The sequence below is a fragment of the Prionailurus viverrinus genome, chromosome C1, assembly GCF_022837055.1.
Source record: "Prionailurus viverrinus isolate Anna chromosome C1, UM_Priviv_1.0, whole genome shotgun sequence".
Classification (NCBI taxonomy): domain Eukaryota; kingdom Metazoa; phylum Chordata; class Mammalia; order Carnivora; family Felidae; genus Prionailurus; species Prionailurus viverrinus.
In genome coordinates, this window is record NC_062568.1 from 82095309 (window position 1) to 82115000 (window position 19692).

At 38.9% G+C, this 19692-nt stretch overlaps 1 protein-coding gene across 24 annotated transcripts in view; it reads left to right on the plus strand.

Annotated features, from left to right (window-relative positions):
* Window positions 1-19692, plus strand: part of GTDC1 (glycosyltransferase like domain containing 1) — a 404727-nt gene that overhangs the window by 364311 nt on the left and 20724 nt on the right. For 22 of the 24 annotated variants that reach the window (XR_007154565.1, XR_007154566.1, XR_007154567.1 and 19 more), the window contains one exon: window positions 7301-7410. The exons of the other annotated variants lie outside the window; for them this stretch is intronic. Coding sequence is in view for 17 of the 22 variants with exons in the window: in XM_047869470.1 (XP_047725426.1) it covers window positions 7301-7410 (110 nt within the window). In the remaining 5 variants the exon portion in view is untranslated. The remainder of the gene's footprint in view (window positions 1-7300; window positions 7411-19692) is intronic. 24 annotated transcript variants of the gene reach the window in all.

Here is a 19692-nt window from a genome sequence, read left to right on the forward strand (position 1 = left end):
TTAAGTGTCTGACTCTTGATTTCGGCTCAGGTCATGTGCTGCGCTGACAGTGCTGGGCCTGCTTGGGATCCTCTCTCTCCATCTCTTTCTGCCCCCCTCCCCTCTCTTTAAATAAGTAAATAAACTTCAAAAAAGAAGTATGTGTAATAAGTGGATGCCACTTAAGTAACATCCCCAAAATGGGGAAGACCCACTTCATCTTAATTAAGGTTTTTCACGGCCTGCCAGTTCTTTGAGGCATGGGTATCTGCAGGCTTCCTGGCCAAAGTTGCAGAGAAGGAGAGCTTATTGATGAATTAGATAGCTGAGTGAAATTATTGTATACAGTATCCAGGAAGAGAGGAAATCACTGTTGAAGAGAAACAACCTGGGGGCTGTATGTTTTTAGCAATGGGGAGATTTTAAAGGTAATCCTGTTGTGGGACCTAATGGCAAGGAAATGATTTGTTTTCACTGGATGGCCATCTGGATGGAATGGGTGGGAAGATTTAATTGGGGAGAGGGTCATTGGGTTGTAGTCTAAATACACTATTTGGAAAACCAGCAAGGATCATTTCTAAGAAAGCAGAGTGGTCACTGCTGTCAATCGTAAGAGCAAAAACATGGGAAGCTTGAGAATGAATGGAGCAGGGGTGGGACTTGGTATTGTTAAAGGACAGTTTCAGCCAAGAGAGTGCAGAGATGGGAGCAGAGTTGCAGGGGAAGCACAGGAAGGAGGAAAGACAGACATAGCTCATGTTCTAAGATGAGATGACCTGTGAAAAGTCACCTAGAAATAGTACATTATTGGAACTCTTATTGTCAATAAATGTTATCGGGTAGGAGGGGTCACTTAAAAATGCAAAGACATGAGTGAAGAATTGTAGAGAAGGGAATAGAATCAGAGGCTTTAGGAAGGAAATTGGATGCAAGAACACAGGTGTCTCAACAAGAAGCTAGTGGAAGATCTACAGCTCTAATGGACTTTGGATTTTGAAAGACAGACAGCTCTCCCTCTGCTATTAAAAGGAAAGATGAGAATATGAATGTGCAGATGGCATGAAACCCTGATATGCATAAATTAGAATTTTATTTTTCTATAACTTAATTTCTGTGCAGTGGCCTATTGCACTAGGGTGCCAGAAAGCTCAAGTAGTTCAAGATCCTATCTTCCATTTTCCTGGTCCCCCTTCCTCACAGGCCACAGCTGAGGGATCCCTTGCTTCTGTCTGTCTGCCAGCTGCTCTGTGATTCTTCCATGACATTCACAGGAACCATGGTTCCACCCTCCTGCCTGCCACAGCTCGGGAATCTCTCACACGCGTCCCCAGTGCTGTCCGCCTAGATACACGCACTCAGACATTCACTGTCTGCAGCCGTGCTTCCCCCTCAAGGTTCTAAGCCAGGAAGTATAGTGCGCGGTTTCTGCGACTTTCAAAGTGCTTTCCCCTCACCTCTCCTCCACCAGTCCTTCGTGTTTCTTATCTGGAGGTGAAACGGCGACACAGGGTGGAAGGGTGTTTGCTACACTCATGTGGCATTTGGCTTAAATACTTGCTCCTGTCTGAAGTCCTTGCCATTTCTACATGCATTTTCGCTCCTGTAATCAACCGAGAGGATCGCCCCCTTTTTTGTGTGTGAGCGCTGGAGGCCCCCACGCCGGGCCCATGCTTTTTCTGAAGCCATGGACATAAAATATCTTAGCATCTCGAGTGTGCTGGGGAGGAGAGGAGATGGAATAAATTGATTAACATCTCTTAAATATTAAAATACTACAAATACCAAAGAGAAGAGAATGAGAGCTTATTGTATATCTCCAGAGTGCCAGGCATTTCTTCATTCCAAACAACCAATTTTTTTTTAATGTGGGTATTATTGGTATCCCATTTTAAGGATGAATAAACTGAGGTTGTATGAGGTTATGAACATACCTGCAGTCATACTGCCGGTCAGTGGCAGAGCCACTCTTCTCTGCGTGCACATTTCACTCTTCCTCTAAAAGTCAAGTTGAAGGACAGAATGCAGTATGAGCGGTATTCAGAGAGAGCCACAGTGGATACTCTTGGTCTTGGTCAGCCATGGTGGGGAGGTCTGGTGGAGTTAGAGAGCAGCACTAGTAACATCTGAGAGAGACAGAGAAGTCAAGAAGTTGGTGGCTAAAAGTATTGGTCGTATCCTATTTGAAGCAGCATTGGAGAAGCAGAAGCAGCACATGTGGAGGGAAACTAGAACTGATTATTGGTACGTCAGGCATATGGAGGGGAACAAAAAGTTTATGGCCCTAGAAAGGACAGCAGAAAAGTAAATGGTCATGACAACTAACACAGGGTAATAAATGGAAGCTTTATGTTTTTGAACAAGGAACATGTCACTGAATTTGGAAATAAAGCAGTACATGATGATGAGGAAGTAGAGACGGAGGTTAGTAGAGTATCAGAAAGGGAAAGAAGTTAGAGACCATGGTGTTAGATCATAATTTTATATTACTTCCACATATTCTGATTGCCATCTTTTATCCAATGGGTTCTAACCTCAAGTCACTAGAATCCAAGGTATGTCCAGGGCTTGATGGTCTGGAAACAAAACCACAGACTGAAGGTGCTAACTCTTTTTCTCTCGTTATATGTAGGAAGAAAGAAATAAAAGAAATAAAGAATCAAAGACTATCTGTATAGAAAGAGAATGACTTTCAGTTGATGAGACATGATTTCAAATGCAGACTCAGTGTCTTCTGTGTGATCTTAAATGGAGGAATAATTGTGTTTGACGACTTGTTGAGAGGCTTAACTAAGATTGTGATCAGGTGCCTGGCATGGGATCCTGAGCATGACAGGAGCTCTACAAATGTCACTCATTTTTTCCATACTTTCATTTATTCAACACATATTGTCTCAGCAGCTCATTTTGTGCCACAGATAATGCAGTAGTCAGCATAGGCCACACTATGCTGCAGTAACGAACATCCCTCCCCATCTCACTAAGTTTACTTATCTCACTAACTGCATCTTTAGGTGGCTTTGCCTCCATGTGGCAGTCCAGACTGCTTTACTCTTACCCTAATGATCTCAACACAAGACCTCCTCAAGGATCACTGCACCCGAGAAAGTGCTATCCAGTACTTCTACCCAGAAGTGACACAAATCAGCTTGCAACCCATTGACCAGAACTAGGTCTCTGGCCTCCCCTCCTGGGAGGGGTTGAGCACAGAGTCTTCTGTGTGCCCAGAGGAGAAAAGAACTGGATATTGATGAACATAAGTAAAGTCTACCACTACTTGGCAAGGCACTGGGTACTTATAGTGAACAAAACAGACATTACTTATCTTTCCCTCATGGAGCTCTCAGTCCAGAGTGACATGCTGCTGGGAAACAATAGTGTGGGTAAAGAGCCAGTTTTCTGCCCAGGCAATACAAGGAACTAGATCAAAGAGATTGCATTCCATAAGTATAAAGTTATGTGGGAAAATAGGAAAGGGTAACAGTTTAGTGTAAGTGACAAGTATGGAGAACTTAGAAATCCTCAATAAATATTTACTGAACGAATGTTAAATGAGGAATAAGAAGAAATTTAGCTCTACAAAACTAAACGGGAAAGGCAACAGAGAGAGAACAGATATAGGAAGAAAAAACACATGGAAACAGTTTATGCTTTTCAAATGTTCTGAATAATATTTGGGAATAAAAGCTGTTCTTGCTATATCTGCTGCTTCCAGTAAGCCTGAAATATTTCCGTGCTGGTCGCTTCTGCCATAGTTGGGCTGCTGAGAAACTCGTTCCCAGCCAGACTGTTTCATTCTTACCTATTCAAGAGTGTGGGGGATTGTGGGAAGCTTGGACTTTGACTCATCCTCGAGAATGTTTTATGATCAATCAAGTTTGCTCGACGGGCAGCTGTCAGATGTAGAGGTGTCACAAGAAATGAGGGATTAAGCTACTATAAATACTGAAAATGGTATAAAGTTAGGCAAAAATCCTATGAATGCAATTTTATGGCAGAATGTTAGAAAGGGGTAGTTCCTTAAAAGCATTAAAAATTATTTATACTTAAAACTCTATATTAAACAATAGAAAACATTAAAAAAAAAGAAACATCTATAGCACAACCCCTCAAGGATAAACCATGGATGACCCATTGGATATTTGGAATGTGTTCCTCACTCAGCAAAACATAATGAGTCCTGCCACTGACTGCCATTCATGCCTTAATATATGGCTGTGGCGAAATATCTGTGCACAACATCTTTTTTTTTAATATTTATTTATTTTTGGGAGAGAGAGAGAGACAGAGTGCAAGCGGGGGAGGGGCAGAGAGAGAGGGTGACAAAGAATCAGAAGCAGGCTCCAGGCTCTGAGCTGTCAGCACAGAGCCCCATGTGGGACTTGAATTCATGAACCGTGAGATCGTGACCTGAGCCGAAGTTGGACGCTTAACTGACAGCCACCCAGGCGCCCCTGTGCACAACATCTTTAACGATCATCTGAATGTTAAGAAATCACCCATTTTCTAAGAAGAAAACTGGGAAAAATTTTTAGCAAAATTGACTATGTCACTTTGAGGGACGTAAATGAAATAAAGTATCTACTTATATGTAATCTATTAATTTAGACATAAATAGTGCTTTAAACCACATACCATGATATAAAATAATTTTAGAAGTATTGCTCTTTTCCCACCCTTAAATTTCATGAAGCAGTTTTAGCCCAACTCCCCCTCCCATGCATTCTTGACATCAGTATGGTGGGTGCCATCTTTTCAGGAAGCTGGCATGTTTCCAGCACGTGTCATCTGGAACCCCGTCTAAGCTGCTTGGGGTGCAAGACTTGGGAAACTGTCATCACTGGAAATCTTTTCCTCAGCTCTAAAAACCCACTTAGTACTCACAATCTCTGATAACCACTTATTCTATTACTTTTTTCAGTGATCTTTAAAATACTTGTTTTAAGCAACACCCAACACTTTGAACTGTTAGTTCATGCCTCTCAAAACAATTACTAAGTTAGTAGTAATATATGCCTTTGCTTCTGTTTTTACCAGTTTCGTCAAGTGAATGACTGCTAACACCATCCAAAACTCTCACCAGTAGGCATTGTTTCAGGTTAATGCAACTTCCCTAAACAGTACTTTATTAAAAATAAAGTAACTGAGGGGGTGCCCAGTATCATGAGAGACATTAGAAGGACTTTAGTATAAAATGCCTCTTTTCCTGAGGGATAATTTTGGGGAAGAAAAATCTCACTTTACATTCGTCCATATATTATACTTTAAACAAGAGAGGGATTCATACAAATCTCTTTTGTGTTCTTATGCAAAGTGACTGTTGAATATGAAAGCTATTGTCCACCTATAAAAATATCTAAAGAAATGGGTCAGCTGCCTTATTTTTCATTTGAATAAATTGAATGAAAATATTTTTAAAAATCAAAAGGAAGCGGTAGGATTGTAATTCATTTATCTCTTATAGCAACACTGAAAATATAGGTCCATAAACCCTGCTGCCTTGAAAATACTCATATTGCAATCTTTTCATATTGGGGGAAAGCTTCTCCCCAATTAAACCTCCTCCCAGCCCCAAACCACATCTATTTTAAGTTTAATACAAAACAAATAAACAAACAAAACAGCAGGAAATATTTAGAATAAATATTCTCTTTAGGATCTGTAGCCCAAATTTTTGAAACTCAGAATGAAAAATTTAGGCAACAGAGTGGCTAGATTTCCCTATAGTCTTCCTCTCTCTTTAAGATATATTACGTTATGTTATTTCCATTCTTTTCATCTAAGTATTTCCAAGAGAATCAGACTAAAAGAACATATTACAGATTAGGTGGCAGCTTTTTGATTGATATGGTTGAAGACAGCATATGGTGTATTCTTACTTTCAAACTCTTTTGAGTCTTTGTTCTTGCCCACAGCATATACAGTATATATGAGAACTATCCAGAAACTTCCCAGTGGTACATGTATGTAATATGCATCATTTTAAAAAGCAATGAACATTTTGCCATTGCATTCTTTATTATTTGAAGTAACTCAAAACAAGAGATACAGAGCTTAAAATAAGTTGTTACAGAACTCAAATTCTATAAGCTCTTATAATTCCATAAAATTATAAATGCTGTTTTAAAATGTTAATCAGAAGATGCATTTGTTTTAATTCTTGATACTGAAAATATTGACTGAATTGTGAATTAACACATTTAGGGTTGCAGATGTCATTTTTCATGAGATTTCCTGAATGATGTAATTTTCATATTTCATATAGCAGTTTGATCAATTTACAGATTTATTTTACATAATTAGTTGGTAAATGAGAAATTCAATTGCTGATATATAACTATTTCTCTGCAATATAAAAAAAATAAGTTAAAATTCTGAATTATAAATAAAAAAACAAATATTTTGAAGACATCTGGTCCACATCTGTCTGAAATAAGATAATTTAAAACAGTGCAATTAAATGTAAGAAATACTGAAACATTCACACCTTAGAATGTAAAAAATAACTCATTTCATTTTAATGTGATTTCTTGAACTGATGAATTTTTTTTTTATTTTAGTGTCCTTTAGCCCCTCATTCTGTCATTATAAAGAAGACTGACAAGCTAAACAAACAAAAATAATCCATGTTTTTCAAAGCCTCTACTAAATGAAAGAATTATCTTTATTACTATTCTTTTATGAGTTGACTAACCTCCACTCCTGAGTTAATACTCAGCGGACTTAGACTCAGGCCTACCCCCTTTTGATGTATTTATAATTCTCCATTCAATTATTTAAAATGAGAGATTAGTGAGAGAGTCTGTAATCTCGCTCCCTAAATTGTGCGTTCCTTGTGGGCACAAAGGGACTGAGTAAATGTGAGAGGAAGGTATTCAGACCCATGAAAATGAAAAACATCTTTGGTACGTTCTCATGATCAGTAGAGAATCGTCCTTTGAAGACTGGTCTTTTCTTTTGTTCAAAACCCATGTTAAGTGGAAAATTAACCATTTTAGGAGAAAGGAAAATACACTAGACTTTCTATAGTCTAACCAAAAAAATGTGAAAAACAAGATAGATTTCTCCTTTCATAAAAGGCTGCGGAGCCTTAAGATTTCAATAGAACTGGGTTTTGATTCATGAGAGAGAAGTTACGTTCATGAAATCACTCAATGCCGATGCTACAATTTAAGGTTATAGGGGAAAATCTCTGCGTGGATGTCAGAAGCTCCCTTAACTGGCAATAGACCACGAAAGGAATTGATACTGTGAGAAGTGAAAACATCGTTCCTGACGCATACCCTAAGGCTTCACAAGTTATATTTTGTGTGTTTATTTCCAGGGAACATGATAAAGATCCAGAGAGTTTTTTTAAGGTATTAATGCACCTTAAGGACTTAGGACTCAATTTCCATGTGTCTGTCCTTGGAGAAACCTTCACAGATGTCCCAGGTATCTCTTTTGAATTTTCTAATGTGTAATTTTATAGATGACATAAGCTCTACAACTGAAGTATTAATTTCCATGTTTCCCTTTGTCAGAATAATCAAGATGAGCACTGTTAACCAAAAGATTATACGATGGCATTAAAGTGTGATTCAATTAAAAAAATACTTAAGTAAGCATTCTTTGATTTAAGTTGAGAACATGAAGTCATCTCTTTTATCAAATATAGTTTATACAATGTAACTTGATGTAAATAAAATATATTGCTTTAGGCATCTTAACACTTAAGGAAAGCGGGAATTTGTAATTGGATGTACAACCTCTCACCCCTGGGGTCACTGGTTTGAATCCTCCTCACGTTGGTAATAGTCGAAATACATTACCATCTGTTGAGGTGGACTGTGTGAAGCATTTTGGCATCAGGCTTGTAATGTGGAGTAGCCCACAGTCCACATCCTAGTTGTCATTGGCCCGTGCCTTGCTTACTGAGTTGAGAAAACAAACGAAACTCTGAAGCTGATAGCGGCAGGCCTTCTCATCCCTAATGCCACATGGAGCCTTTTCAGAACCATTTCCTTCACCTTCATCCTCAGTGGGCATGTTTGGGTCAGTGAGATGAGCATTCTGACCCCTTTCCTAAGCACTTAATTTCTCGTATTATTTTAATTGAGGAATAATTGACATACGATATTATATTACTTATGGTATTATACTGGTACAATAGTGATCTGACATTTGTATACATTGTGGAAATAGACACTACTGTAAATCTAGTTAGAATCTGTCACCTTCCCAAATTAATGCAATATCATTGAGTATATTCTCCATGTTGTACATTACATCCCTATGACTTACTTATTTTGGGACTGCAACTTTATACCTCTTAATCTCCTTCATCCATATCCTCCCCCAACCCACGTCCCCTCTGGCAACCACCAAACGGTTCTCTGTATCTAGGAGTCTGGGCAGGGGTGGGGAGGTTGTTTTGTTTGTTTTGTTTTTTAGATGACACATATAAGTGAAATCACACAGTATTTGTCTTTCTCTGACTTACTTCAGTTACCATAATACCTTCAAGGTCTACCATGTTGCAGATATCAAGATCTCATTTTTTATGGCTGAGTTGTATTCCACTGTGAGAGGGGTGTGTGTGTGTGTGTGTGTGTGTGTGTGTGTGTGTGCGCACGTGTGTGTGCGTGTGTGTACGTGTACCAAGTCTTCTTTATCTATCCATCCGTCAGTGGACATTTAGTTTATTTGCATATCTTGGTTATTGTACATAATGCCACAATGAACATAGGGACGCATACATCTTTTCAAATTAGGATTTTTGTTTTCTTTGGATAAATACCCTGCTGGATCATATGGTAGCTCTATCTTTAATTTTTTTGAGGAACCTCCATACTGTTTTCCATAGTGGCTGCACCAACTTACATTCCCACCAATAGTATGAGTGTTCTCTTTTCTCCACATCCTTGCCAACATTTGTTATTTCTTGTCTTTCTGATAATAGCCATTTTGATGGGTATAAGGAGATATCTCATTATGCTCTTTATTTGCATTACCCTGATGCCTAATGATGTTGAGCATCTTTTTCATGTGTCTGTTAGTCATCTGTATGGAAAAATGTCTATTCCAATTTTCTGTCATTTTTTTAATCATATTTTGGGGTTCTTTTTTTGTCATTGAGCAGAGTTCTTTCTATATTTTCAGTATTAACCCCTTATTGGATATATGATTTGCAGTTATCTTCTCACATTCATTGGTTGCCATTCCATTATGTTAATGGCTTCCTTAGCTGTGGAGAAGCTTTTTAGTTTGATGTAGTCCCATTTGTTTATCTTTGTTTTTGGAGTCAGAGCCAAAAAAAAAATCACTAAGGCCAACATCAAGGAGCTTACTGCCCATGTTTTCATCTAGGAGTTTTATAGCTTCAGGTCTTACACTTGAGACTTTAATCCATATTGACTTAATTAATATTTATAGTGTTCTAAGATGGTGCTCCAGTGTTATTCTGGACAGGTAGCTGTCCAGTTTTCCCAACACCATTTGCTGAAAAGTCTTTTCTTTCCCTAGAATACTCTGTATGCTGTTCTATTGATCTGTGTATTTGTTTTAATGCTGATACCATATTGTTTTGATGACTATAGCTTTGTAGTGTAGTTTGAAATCAGGGAGCCTGATCCTTCTAGCTTTATTCTTTCTCAAGATTGTTTTGGCTGTTCATGTGCTTTTGTGGTTTCATACAAATTTTCTAATTATTTGCTCTAGCTCTATGAAAAATGTCACTGGAATTTTGATAGGAGTTTCAGTGAATCTGTAGGTTTCTTTGGATAGTATGGGCATTTTAACAATGTTAATTCTTCCAATCCATGAGCATAGAATATGTTTCCATTTATTTGTGTCTTCTTCAATTTTTTTTCACCAATGTTTCCTAGTTTTCATTTTCTCAGTCTTTCATCTTCTTGGTTAAATTTCCTCCTAGATATTTTATTCTTTTTGATGTGATTGTAGATGGAATTGTTTTTCTTGAATTCTATTTCTGATAGCTTGTTATTAGTGTGTAAAAATGCAACAGGTTTTTGTATATCAATTTTGTATCCAGCATCTTCAGTGAATTAGTTGATTAGTTCCAACAGTTTTTGGTAGACTCTTTAGAGTTTTCTGTGTATACTATCCTGCCATTTGCAAATAGGGACGGTTTTACTTCTTTCTGTCCAATTTGTATGCCTTTTATTCCTTTTTCTTACCTAATTGCAGTGCCTAGGACTTCTAGTACCATATTGAATAAAAGTGACTAGAGTGGGCCTCCTTGTCTTGATTCTAATATTAGAGGAAAAGCTTTCTACGTTTTAGCTTTTCACTGGTGAGTATGATGTTAGCTGTGTGTTTGTCATTATAGCTTCTATTATGTTCAGATGTATTTCCTCTCTACCCACTTTGCTGAGAGTTTTCATACATGGATATTGAATTTTGTCAAGTGCTTTTTCTACATTTATTAAGGAGATCGTATGGTTTTTATTTTTCATTTTGTTAATGTGGCATATTACATTGATTGGTTTGCAGATATTGAACTTTCCTTGCATCTCTGGAATAAGTTCCACTTGATCAAGTTATGGGATCCTTTTAATGTATTGCTGAGTTTGGTTTGCTGCTGTTTTGTTGAGGAATTTTACATTTATGTTCATCAGGAATATTGGCCTGTAATGTGTGTGTGTGTGATGTCCTTGTCTGCTTTTGGTATCAGAATAATGCTAATCTCACAAAATGAATCTGGAAGCTTTGGTCAGAAGTGTGGTAGAATAGGACCAAAGTATGGAGGATCGTGATAATCAAAGTAGATTAGGGAAAAGTAAGAAATAAGGAACCTAGACCTTGAACAGGAAAGAAATGTGATGAAACTTGTATTTTAGAAAGATTTATCTTTCAGTGGTATGTAGGCAGATTCACAGTAAGACATTACAGTGATAATCCAAATGTAATTCTGGAGGTGGTGGCTGAGAGATTAGTGAGAGGAATGTATGACAGAGGTATTCTCAAGGAAAACACAGAAATGAATTTAGAAGATGGATAGCTGTAGAAGGAAGAAGAAAAATTCTGCTCATTTGCAAAGCTGGTGAGTTCAATTCTGTTTGTGGCAGCATTGAGGTGTTTGTGGATGGACTGAGAAGTGTGGCTGGAGGAAGTCCCTAAGCAAAAGGCTTCTCAGCCAGTTTTACTGGCGAGTAGTTTTAAGCCAGCACTACAGAAAAGACTAAGGTTTTACTCTCAGGGCCATGTTCTTGGGATCACAGTCTCCCCTCCCACACATTTACGTTGAGCTGTTTAGAGCAGTATGGAATGTTGTAAGTGGGGTGGGGAGCATTAGGGGCCCAAGGACTGTGTGCTCAGTAGTTACAGGTCCAATCTTATTACCTAACTTTGGCTAGACTTCAGCATATATTTGCTGAGCATTATAGGAAAGGATTTCCACAGTGCAGAAGACTTGGTCTCCACCCTCAGGGAGCTTTGCCTTGGGCAGACACTTACATACAACTAACAGGTGCCTAAGATGCTGTGAAGTAATTAGGGAATACTGTGGAAGCCCATAGAAGAGGGTATCCTATTATCTATGATATTTCTAGTCTAACTGGGAGTCCTTTTTGTCATAGCCTCTAGTCCATCTCTGTCCTTCCAGACGTGAGTCAGCGCTCTTCCTGGTCACAGCACTTCACCTTGCACATAAAAGCAATCCGAGTTGTGTGGATGAACGAGCCTGGCAGCTTTCCAGGTTGTGTTCCTGGAAGGCTACCTTGCCAGTCTTTACTCCAAAGTTTTCCTAACAGGCCATTCCTAACAGGCTATTTTCAGCTGTTCTTATCATTGTTCCGGTTTAAGAAGCACTTATGTAGCACTCACTGTATTCCAGGCATTGTTCTAAGCTATTTACAAATGTTAACTCTAACCTTTCATAGCTGTCTTGTTCAATATTATTACTATCTCCACTTTTTCAGGTTGGGAAACTAAGGCACAGAGAAATTAAGTAAGGTCACATAGCTAGGTAGTAGTTTTTACCACTGTGTTAATGCGTTATGTGTTCTTGTTTTCCAAATTGTTTCTCTAAGTTTAAAGGTTTTTTCCCCCAGCTCACCATCTAGAACTTCACAAAAAGGTTACCTACCAGGCATACATTTATTTGCCTGTTACCTCTTCTAGAGGCTACATTAGCATATCTAAAACCCATATCATAAACCAACTTACATACTCTGTAATACCAGCCAGAATACTTACTCTGAATGCTGTTAACAGTTATAAGAAAGTGGTTTTCTTGTCAATAATTGTAATAATAATGATTATTATGCTATTAATTGCTACTCTTTATCGACAGTTTGCCTCTTACTTGGTCCTTTGCCACATCATTTACTGTAATGTTCCTGATAAGCTCGATGGAGTAGGTATTATGACCCCACCTGATAGGTAGAGAAACTGATACTCTGAAGGCTTAAGTCATTTTGATTGCACTGCCTGTAAGTTAAACTTTTCTCTTTCACATGTAAGCTTAGATGTATTGGAAAACTAAGAAAGGTTTACAATCTGACTGCATGACCATTCATTACTCTCTTTTTTGGCTTTTTTAATTGAGATATGATTTATAAATAACATTTGTGTAAGTTTAAGGTGTCCAGCATGTTAATTTGATACATTTATGTATTTTGATATGATTACTACTGTAGCTTTAGCTGAATATCTCTATCATACCACATAATCACCATTTCCTTTTTGTGGTGAGAACATTTAAACTCTAAGCTCTTAGCAGTCTTGAAGTATACAATACAGTATTGTTGACTGTAATCACTATGCTGCGCATTAGATCTCCAGAATTCTCTTCTAGCGGCAAGCTTGTGCCTTAATTACTTTGTATCCAACTTTCTTCTCCTTCCCTCTGCACAGACCTCTTAGGGAAATCTAGCACATCTGAGTAATGGCATTAATGCCAATGAGTTTCACTGCCCTTTTGATGAAACAATCTCCATTAACTTTCTTTTGAAACTGTAATAGAGCAACATTGTAGAGTCTCCATACTATTGATTATTTTCAAGTGTGTTGATTATTTTCAAATTATGTTGTTGTAAGGTTTTTATAACCCTTTTCCTGAGAAGTGTGGTAGATTAAGATTATTGATTCTAGTTTATAGATGCATTGTTTATAGCTCTTTTGAGTCATCCTTTTTTTTTTTTTTTCTGAGGTGGGGAGGGTCAGAGGGAGAGAGAAAATCCCAAACAGGCCCCACACTCAGCGTAGGGCCTGATGTGGGGCTTGATCCCAGAATGGGAGAGAGCAGAAATATTTGGTGAATAGCACTGTTGACCACTATAGTTCTTTAATATGCATCATGATCTGTGGCTCATTAGAGAGAAAACCAAGCCTATCCAAGATGTCTGCCTTAATCTGAGCGAACCTATTGCCATTGAGTAAAGAACTCTTAACAAGTATTAGAGTATTGCCAATAGTCTTCTTGCCAGAAACAACCTAGCTGGTGTCAGAAGACACGTCTAGCAACCATGTACCATAAGGCAGAGCAATATGAAGTCGAATGGGCCTCGTGGGAATAGAGTTAATGTCCAGAGACATTTTAATTGTTATAACTGTTGGGGTAGGGTGTTACAGCTAGCGGGTAGAGGCCAGGGATGCTGCTAAATATTCTACAATGCACAGGAAAGCCCCCCCCCCGTACCCCCACAAAGAATTATTCAACCTAAAATGTCAATGATGCCAAGATTGAGAAACTGATTTATAGGAATTGAAGTCAGAAGATCAGGTTGGGACTGCGTCCTATAGCTTTCTCGGTTAACCTCAGTTAACCCACCTATAGAATACAAAGCAGGAGATGAGAAAGAGAAATAATAACAGTAAAACCACCTGCCCTGCCCACTGCAGTGAGTTATAATGTGGATTTCAGTACAATTAATTTGGAGGAAAGTGCTTTCTTAACTACCATGCAGATTTTGTTCTAACATTCATGGGCTTCCTTCAGAGTCTGTATATGGAGTGAGTCTTTAATGCATTTTGGATCCAAAGAAGATATTAATAATGCTGAACCTCAAAGGTTTATTTATTTTTGACATTATTTTAAGTATTTTTAATTCAGAAAATTGAAGGACCATTCTGCTACATACATCATCCATCAGACTCCATGTTACAAATGAACCCAGAAACCCAGAAGCTCCTCAATGCAAATATTTCCGTTTTGACCAAGTCTCATGACAGGGTCACATTGTTAGCCCTTGATGGTTTAAAAAAAACAAAAAAGCAAATGCTTAAGTTATCAAGTCAATGGAATGTGTTTGTATACTTAGTAATTTCCCACAAATGATAATTCTAAACAATTTTTTTTTAAAGTTTATTTATTTTTGGGTCAGAGAGAGACAGAGCATGAACGGGGGAGGGGCAGAGAGAGAGGGAGACACAGAATCGGAAACAGGCTCCAGGCTCTGAGCCATCAGCCCAGAGCCTGACGCGGGGCTCGAACTCACGGACCGCGAGATCGTGACCTGTCCGAGGCTTACCCGACTGCGCCACCCAGGCGCCCCCCTAAACAATTTTTTTTTCTTTGAACAACCAAAGCCTTACAGCAGGGGTTCATCTTTCCCTACTGCAGACGTGGGGGAGAGGGGTTTTAGTGGTAGCCATTGGGGGACCAAAAAGATTGCAAGGAAGGTAAAAACCTGAACTACAGTTTTGGCAGACAGATATCCTTCTGGTTCACCTTTGATTTGAGGTTAAGAACAGTATGTGGAAAGCTTCTGGTTAGTATCTGGCATGACAATGGTTATTGCTATGCTCTTGGCATATTCCTGCTCCTTAGTTCTGGAGTCAAATGGTGGATGATTATATAACATTTCCCTCCCTTCCCATCTCCCTTTTCACTCCCAGCTATGATCTCATTTTCAGAAAATTAGCTACACAAAGAGGGGGAAATAATAGAAAGTTTCTAGGAACACAAATAGCTTATATCACATTGATACAAAGGTATAAAATTTTGCTACAAGAGGATTCTAGCAGAAGGAAAGCTTATTAATATATTGATCAATGTTGAATTGTAAGATGATTCCATATGAGATGAAAGAAACGTGTCAGTAAGATTAAATAAATTCATTTTCCCAAGACCATGCCACTCCAAACCTTTCCTTCTCCTTTTTATTTTTAATGTTATTACTACCTACTTATTCCCCTAATGTAGAAATATTTACTGAGTCCTATCGTGGTCTGGCACCATATTGTGGACACCTGGAGTAGAAGATATGGTTCCTGCCCTCTAGAATCTTACTGTCTGGGAAGCAACAATGTTTTTATAATTGTTTCATTAAACCATACCCTTGTTTATATTGTAACATTTTCAAATAATTTTGAATACCTTACTTCATAATCTTTACATCAATGTAGTAAACATTCAACCAAGTATTAGCAGCCCAAATTTATAGCTGAGGAAAATGATTTATATTGGCCACATTTAAGTAGCATGGATCTGGGGTGCCTGGGTGGCTCAGTTGGTTAAGTGTCTGACTTCAGCTCAGGTAATGATCTCACAATTCATGGGTTCAAGCCCCATGTTGGGCTCTGCACTGACAGCTCAGAGCCTGGAACCTGCTTTGGATTCTGTGTCTCCCTCTCTCTGCCCCTCCACGCACTCACACTCTGTCTCTTTTTTTCTATCAAAAATAAACATTAACAAAAAAAATTTTTTAAGTAACATGGATGAGGTAGATTCTCAGTGGACAGAGCCACCTTCCCATGTTTGTTAATAATAAGCATACAGGTATTTTCCCAAAAGTATGATTGGGGAAATCAATTTCCCAAGAATATGATTTAAGACAGAAGTCTGTCTCTCAGTCCTTTGCTGAAGAAAATAACAAGATATATTGGGAAAGTAAGGAAGGTTCTAAAAATGCAGACATATATGCTCTTGACAAGAAAGAATAAATACAATAATAAAAATGACAATATCTCTTAACATAATTTATTAAATTAACAAAATTCCAATAAAGATGCCAAAATATTACCTTCTATATCTTCACAGCATACTTCTAAAATTCTTATAAAATAAATAAATAAATAAATAAATAAGCAGAATATCAAAGAATTCTCTGGCCAACGAATCATGAAGGAAAACATGTCCTACCATATTCAGAACATGTATGGAGTGATAACTTTTAAAAGAGTACTTTGCAGATTCAAAAGCATGAAAGTAGAGAATTCAGAGATAAATGCAACTTGTATGTAAACTTAATATCCAACAGACTGAGGGTAACAAAAATTTATATTCCAGGTGTAAAATATACTTTTAGAGAAAGCAAGAAATTAAATAAATAGTTTCAATGCACAAAAAAAAATCACAGAAGAAATTAAGTATAGATTTTAAATACATATTATAGATAAAGGTTTGCAAAAACATCAACACGTTGTAAGCACAATAACTTACCGAACTCTTACTCTGTGCCAAGAGCAAGGCTAGGGCTTTTACTCTGGTATTTCATTTGGTATCACAGCTGTCCTCCCAGTAGGTACGATTACTGTCCTCTATGTACGAGCAAAGACACTAAGGCTTACCTTAAATAATGTGCCCAAAGTCACACAGCTAATAAATACTAGAGATGGTGATATCCAAAGAAATAAACGGCAAATCAAATTTGAGGGAAAAATCTAATTTTACCAGTAAAGAAGTAGGTATAAATATAAGGAATATGATGGAGCGGTTGCATGGACCCCAGAATAAAAGTAAAGGCATATCCTAAGGAAGACTGGCCAGTTTATGGGAAAACATCTGCATGTATGGTGATGGCAACATAAAATATTTTTCCTGAGCTATGTAAGTTACTGTAACCTTTGTCTGACTGGGTGAGTTCTTTTTTTTTTTAATTGTTTGTTTGTTTGTTTGTTTGTTTGTTTTTGAGAGAGAAAGAGAAGGAGCAGGGGAGAGGCAGAGAGAAGGGGGGCAGAGGATCCAAAGCAGCACAGAGCTCTGACAGCACAGAGCTGGATGAGGGGCTCAAACTCACAAACCAGGAGATCATGACCTGAGCTGAAGTCAGAAGCTTATCTGAGCCACCCAGGTGCCCCAGACTGGGTGATTTCACATTGGAGAACATATCCCATGAAAACACTCCTGCGTCTTGCTCTCGCTTCTGTTCCCTTTCTCCCAGTTGTAGCCCTTAATCTTCTGGCACCTTGAATCCCACAGAGGTTTCAGATTGATCTCAGCTCTCTGGACATTTTGGTATTCAATGTATGCACCCACTGTTACAAGAGTTCTTTCTAAACCTAGACCATACAAGAGAGTCACAACAGTACAACAGCAAGAGAAATATGTCTCACAGATTTTCTGCAGGATCAACGTGAATTTCCTTGGTAGCTAATGAAGTTCTTCAAACCCCAACCCCAACTTGATTCCTTATGAATTCCAGTTCTCTTTCCCATGTCCGAGGCACATCTGTGCATTTACCCACCTCCATGTCTTGTGTTACTTGTTGATTAAATTCCTCTGCCCCGCCCCACATAAGCTTATGCACACCCTTTCTTCCCCTTGCACAATCTCACCTCCATTGGTGATTCTTGACCTTTACCCGCCCTTTCTCTTCCTGTCCTAATTGCCCAGAGCACCTATATTCATTCCATCTGTTGCAAAGCAGATATCACACTGCACTGGGATCACTTGTTGTCATAAGGGGCCATGGTGTAACTGACCAAAGACGCTTTGTGGATGAAGAGTACAAACTTGGAAATCGGGGCAGCTGTAAGAGCAGAAGTCAGCAGTGCTCCCAGTTAGAAGGGCAGCTCCCCTGGCCCAGCTCTCATTTGTACCCCCAATAAGGGTGAGGTTCCCATTCAGGGCTTGAGAACCTCTCTTTTCCTTTCTCAGGAAAGGCTTATTACCTCTGCCACTGCCTGTCCCTCCCAAATGCTCAGGGGACTCACTAGACACAAGTAACTGGTAACAAGTCACTTCTGTTCCTCCCCTAAACTTGAAGCCTGCTTGAAGTCTATTCCCACATCTTCTATAAGTGCAATGTTTATCTTTTCTACCAAAACCAGAAAAGTCAGTTTTGCCATTCTCTAGGCACATTCATTTATTCATCGTACGGGGGGGGGGGGGGGGGGGGGGGGGAGACCATGAGTATAATACGTTCTGGAATACAACTCCCAAAACATCTCTCAAGAAATTGTTCTCTAAAGTTGTAACGATGAAAACATGACTGAAGAAAAATGCTCTTTCATTTTCATAAACGGGAGTCTTCAAAGATTATGAGAAATGTGCACTTGGGGAAGCGTTGAGAAAATAGAGCAATTAAGTAATGACTGGGAAAAGGTCAAGACATTGATGAACCAATAAGAAATTAGAAATAGACCCTATTTTTTAAAGTATACGTGTACATATGACAAAAGGTTGGTAGATAGGAGGTCTTAGAATGTGGCTTTTGTACCTTGCTTTGGTATTTTATCTTTTTGAACCCCTATAGTTTTATATGGTCATGATTTGGAGTGTCGTGTGGTCAAAAGAATATGTGCCCCCAAAAAGGGACTATGGTAGAAGACCTGTCTGTTTTACAAACTCTTGTTTCCTGCAATGCCTTATCGGCCCAGGAGTCTCTTGACAGAAAGCAGCAGAAATAGGGAGTGAATATCCGGATCCAACCTAGTGAGTTTTTCCAGCTATATCTCTCCTTGTCCAACTTGGCTATTTTACAAATGGAAACCATCACAGATACATGGTACAATGGAATGAGACGGAGACACAGAATCCAAAGCAGGCTCCAGGCTCTCCCTGTCAGCACAGAGCCTGACGCAGGGCTCAAAACCATGAACTGTGAGATCATGACCTGAGCTAAAGTGGGATGCTCAACCGACTGAGCCACCCAGGGCCCCTGGAATGAATTCTATCCTGGATTTTAAAAGGCTCAGGGACTGCTTGCAGGACTGCCCTGATCAGCCACGCCTCCTCTTTCAGCCTTTGTTTACTTATCCATAAAATCAAGTCATTCAAAGTAAGTTAGAACTAGAAGGGATCTTGGAGATTAGGGTGTGTCAGCTTTTAAAATGGGGTGCATGTCCCACCCCCAAGGGAATTTCACATAGTGACACTTTCTGCAAAAACAACTCAAGATAGTGACACTTTCTTACAGTGAAAACGACAAGCATAGTAATTCTGCTTTTTCAAAACATATTTTATGCCGTATTGTTCTGCTGCCTGTCTGCACTCCAATCCCAACTTCCACCCTCAGGTAGTTGAGAGCCATTGATCGAGGCTGTCACAGTTATTCCAGCCACCCGATGGCTGACTAACAGTTGCCCAAGGTTCCATCCTGTAAGCCTTTGCTAACTTGAACTTCCTAAAGCTTCATGCTTCTCACCTTCCCCTTTTCTCCTGCCTTTATCAAATAAAGTACAACTTCACTGGTCTGGATTTCTCGGTGTGGTTTCCACTACCTTCCTAGCCTTACTTCGTGAGTGTCCCCTGAAGGAAGCGCACATGTCACTACCTAAACCCTCTCCCTCCTCTGCCTGTCAAAGCTCAACCCATCTTCCATGATTCATCTCACCCGCCTTCCCTGACCTCTAAAATGGATATGCTAACTCCGATCTCTGAAGTCCGCGGGATTTTGTTTATACTTAGCTGTGTATTTGTCATACTTCAGTAAGTTAGGTGTTTCAGGATGGTGACTGTATCTTTACAGCTTCATATGACCCAAAGATCCTAATAAAGCAATGTTTTGAAACGTTTGACCATGATCCACACCAAGATATAAATTTACA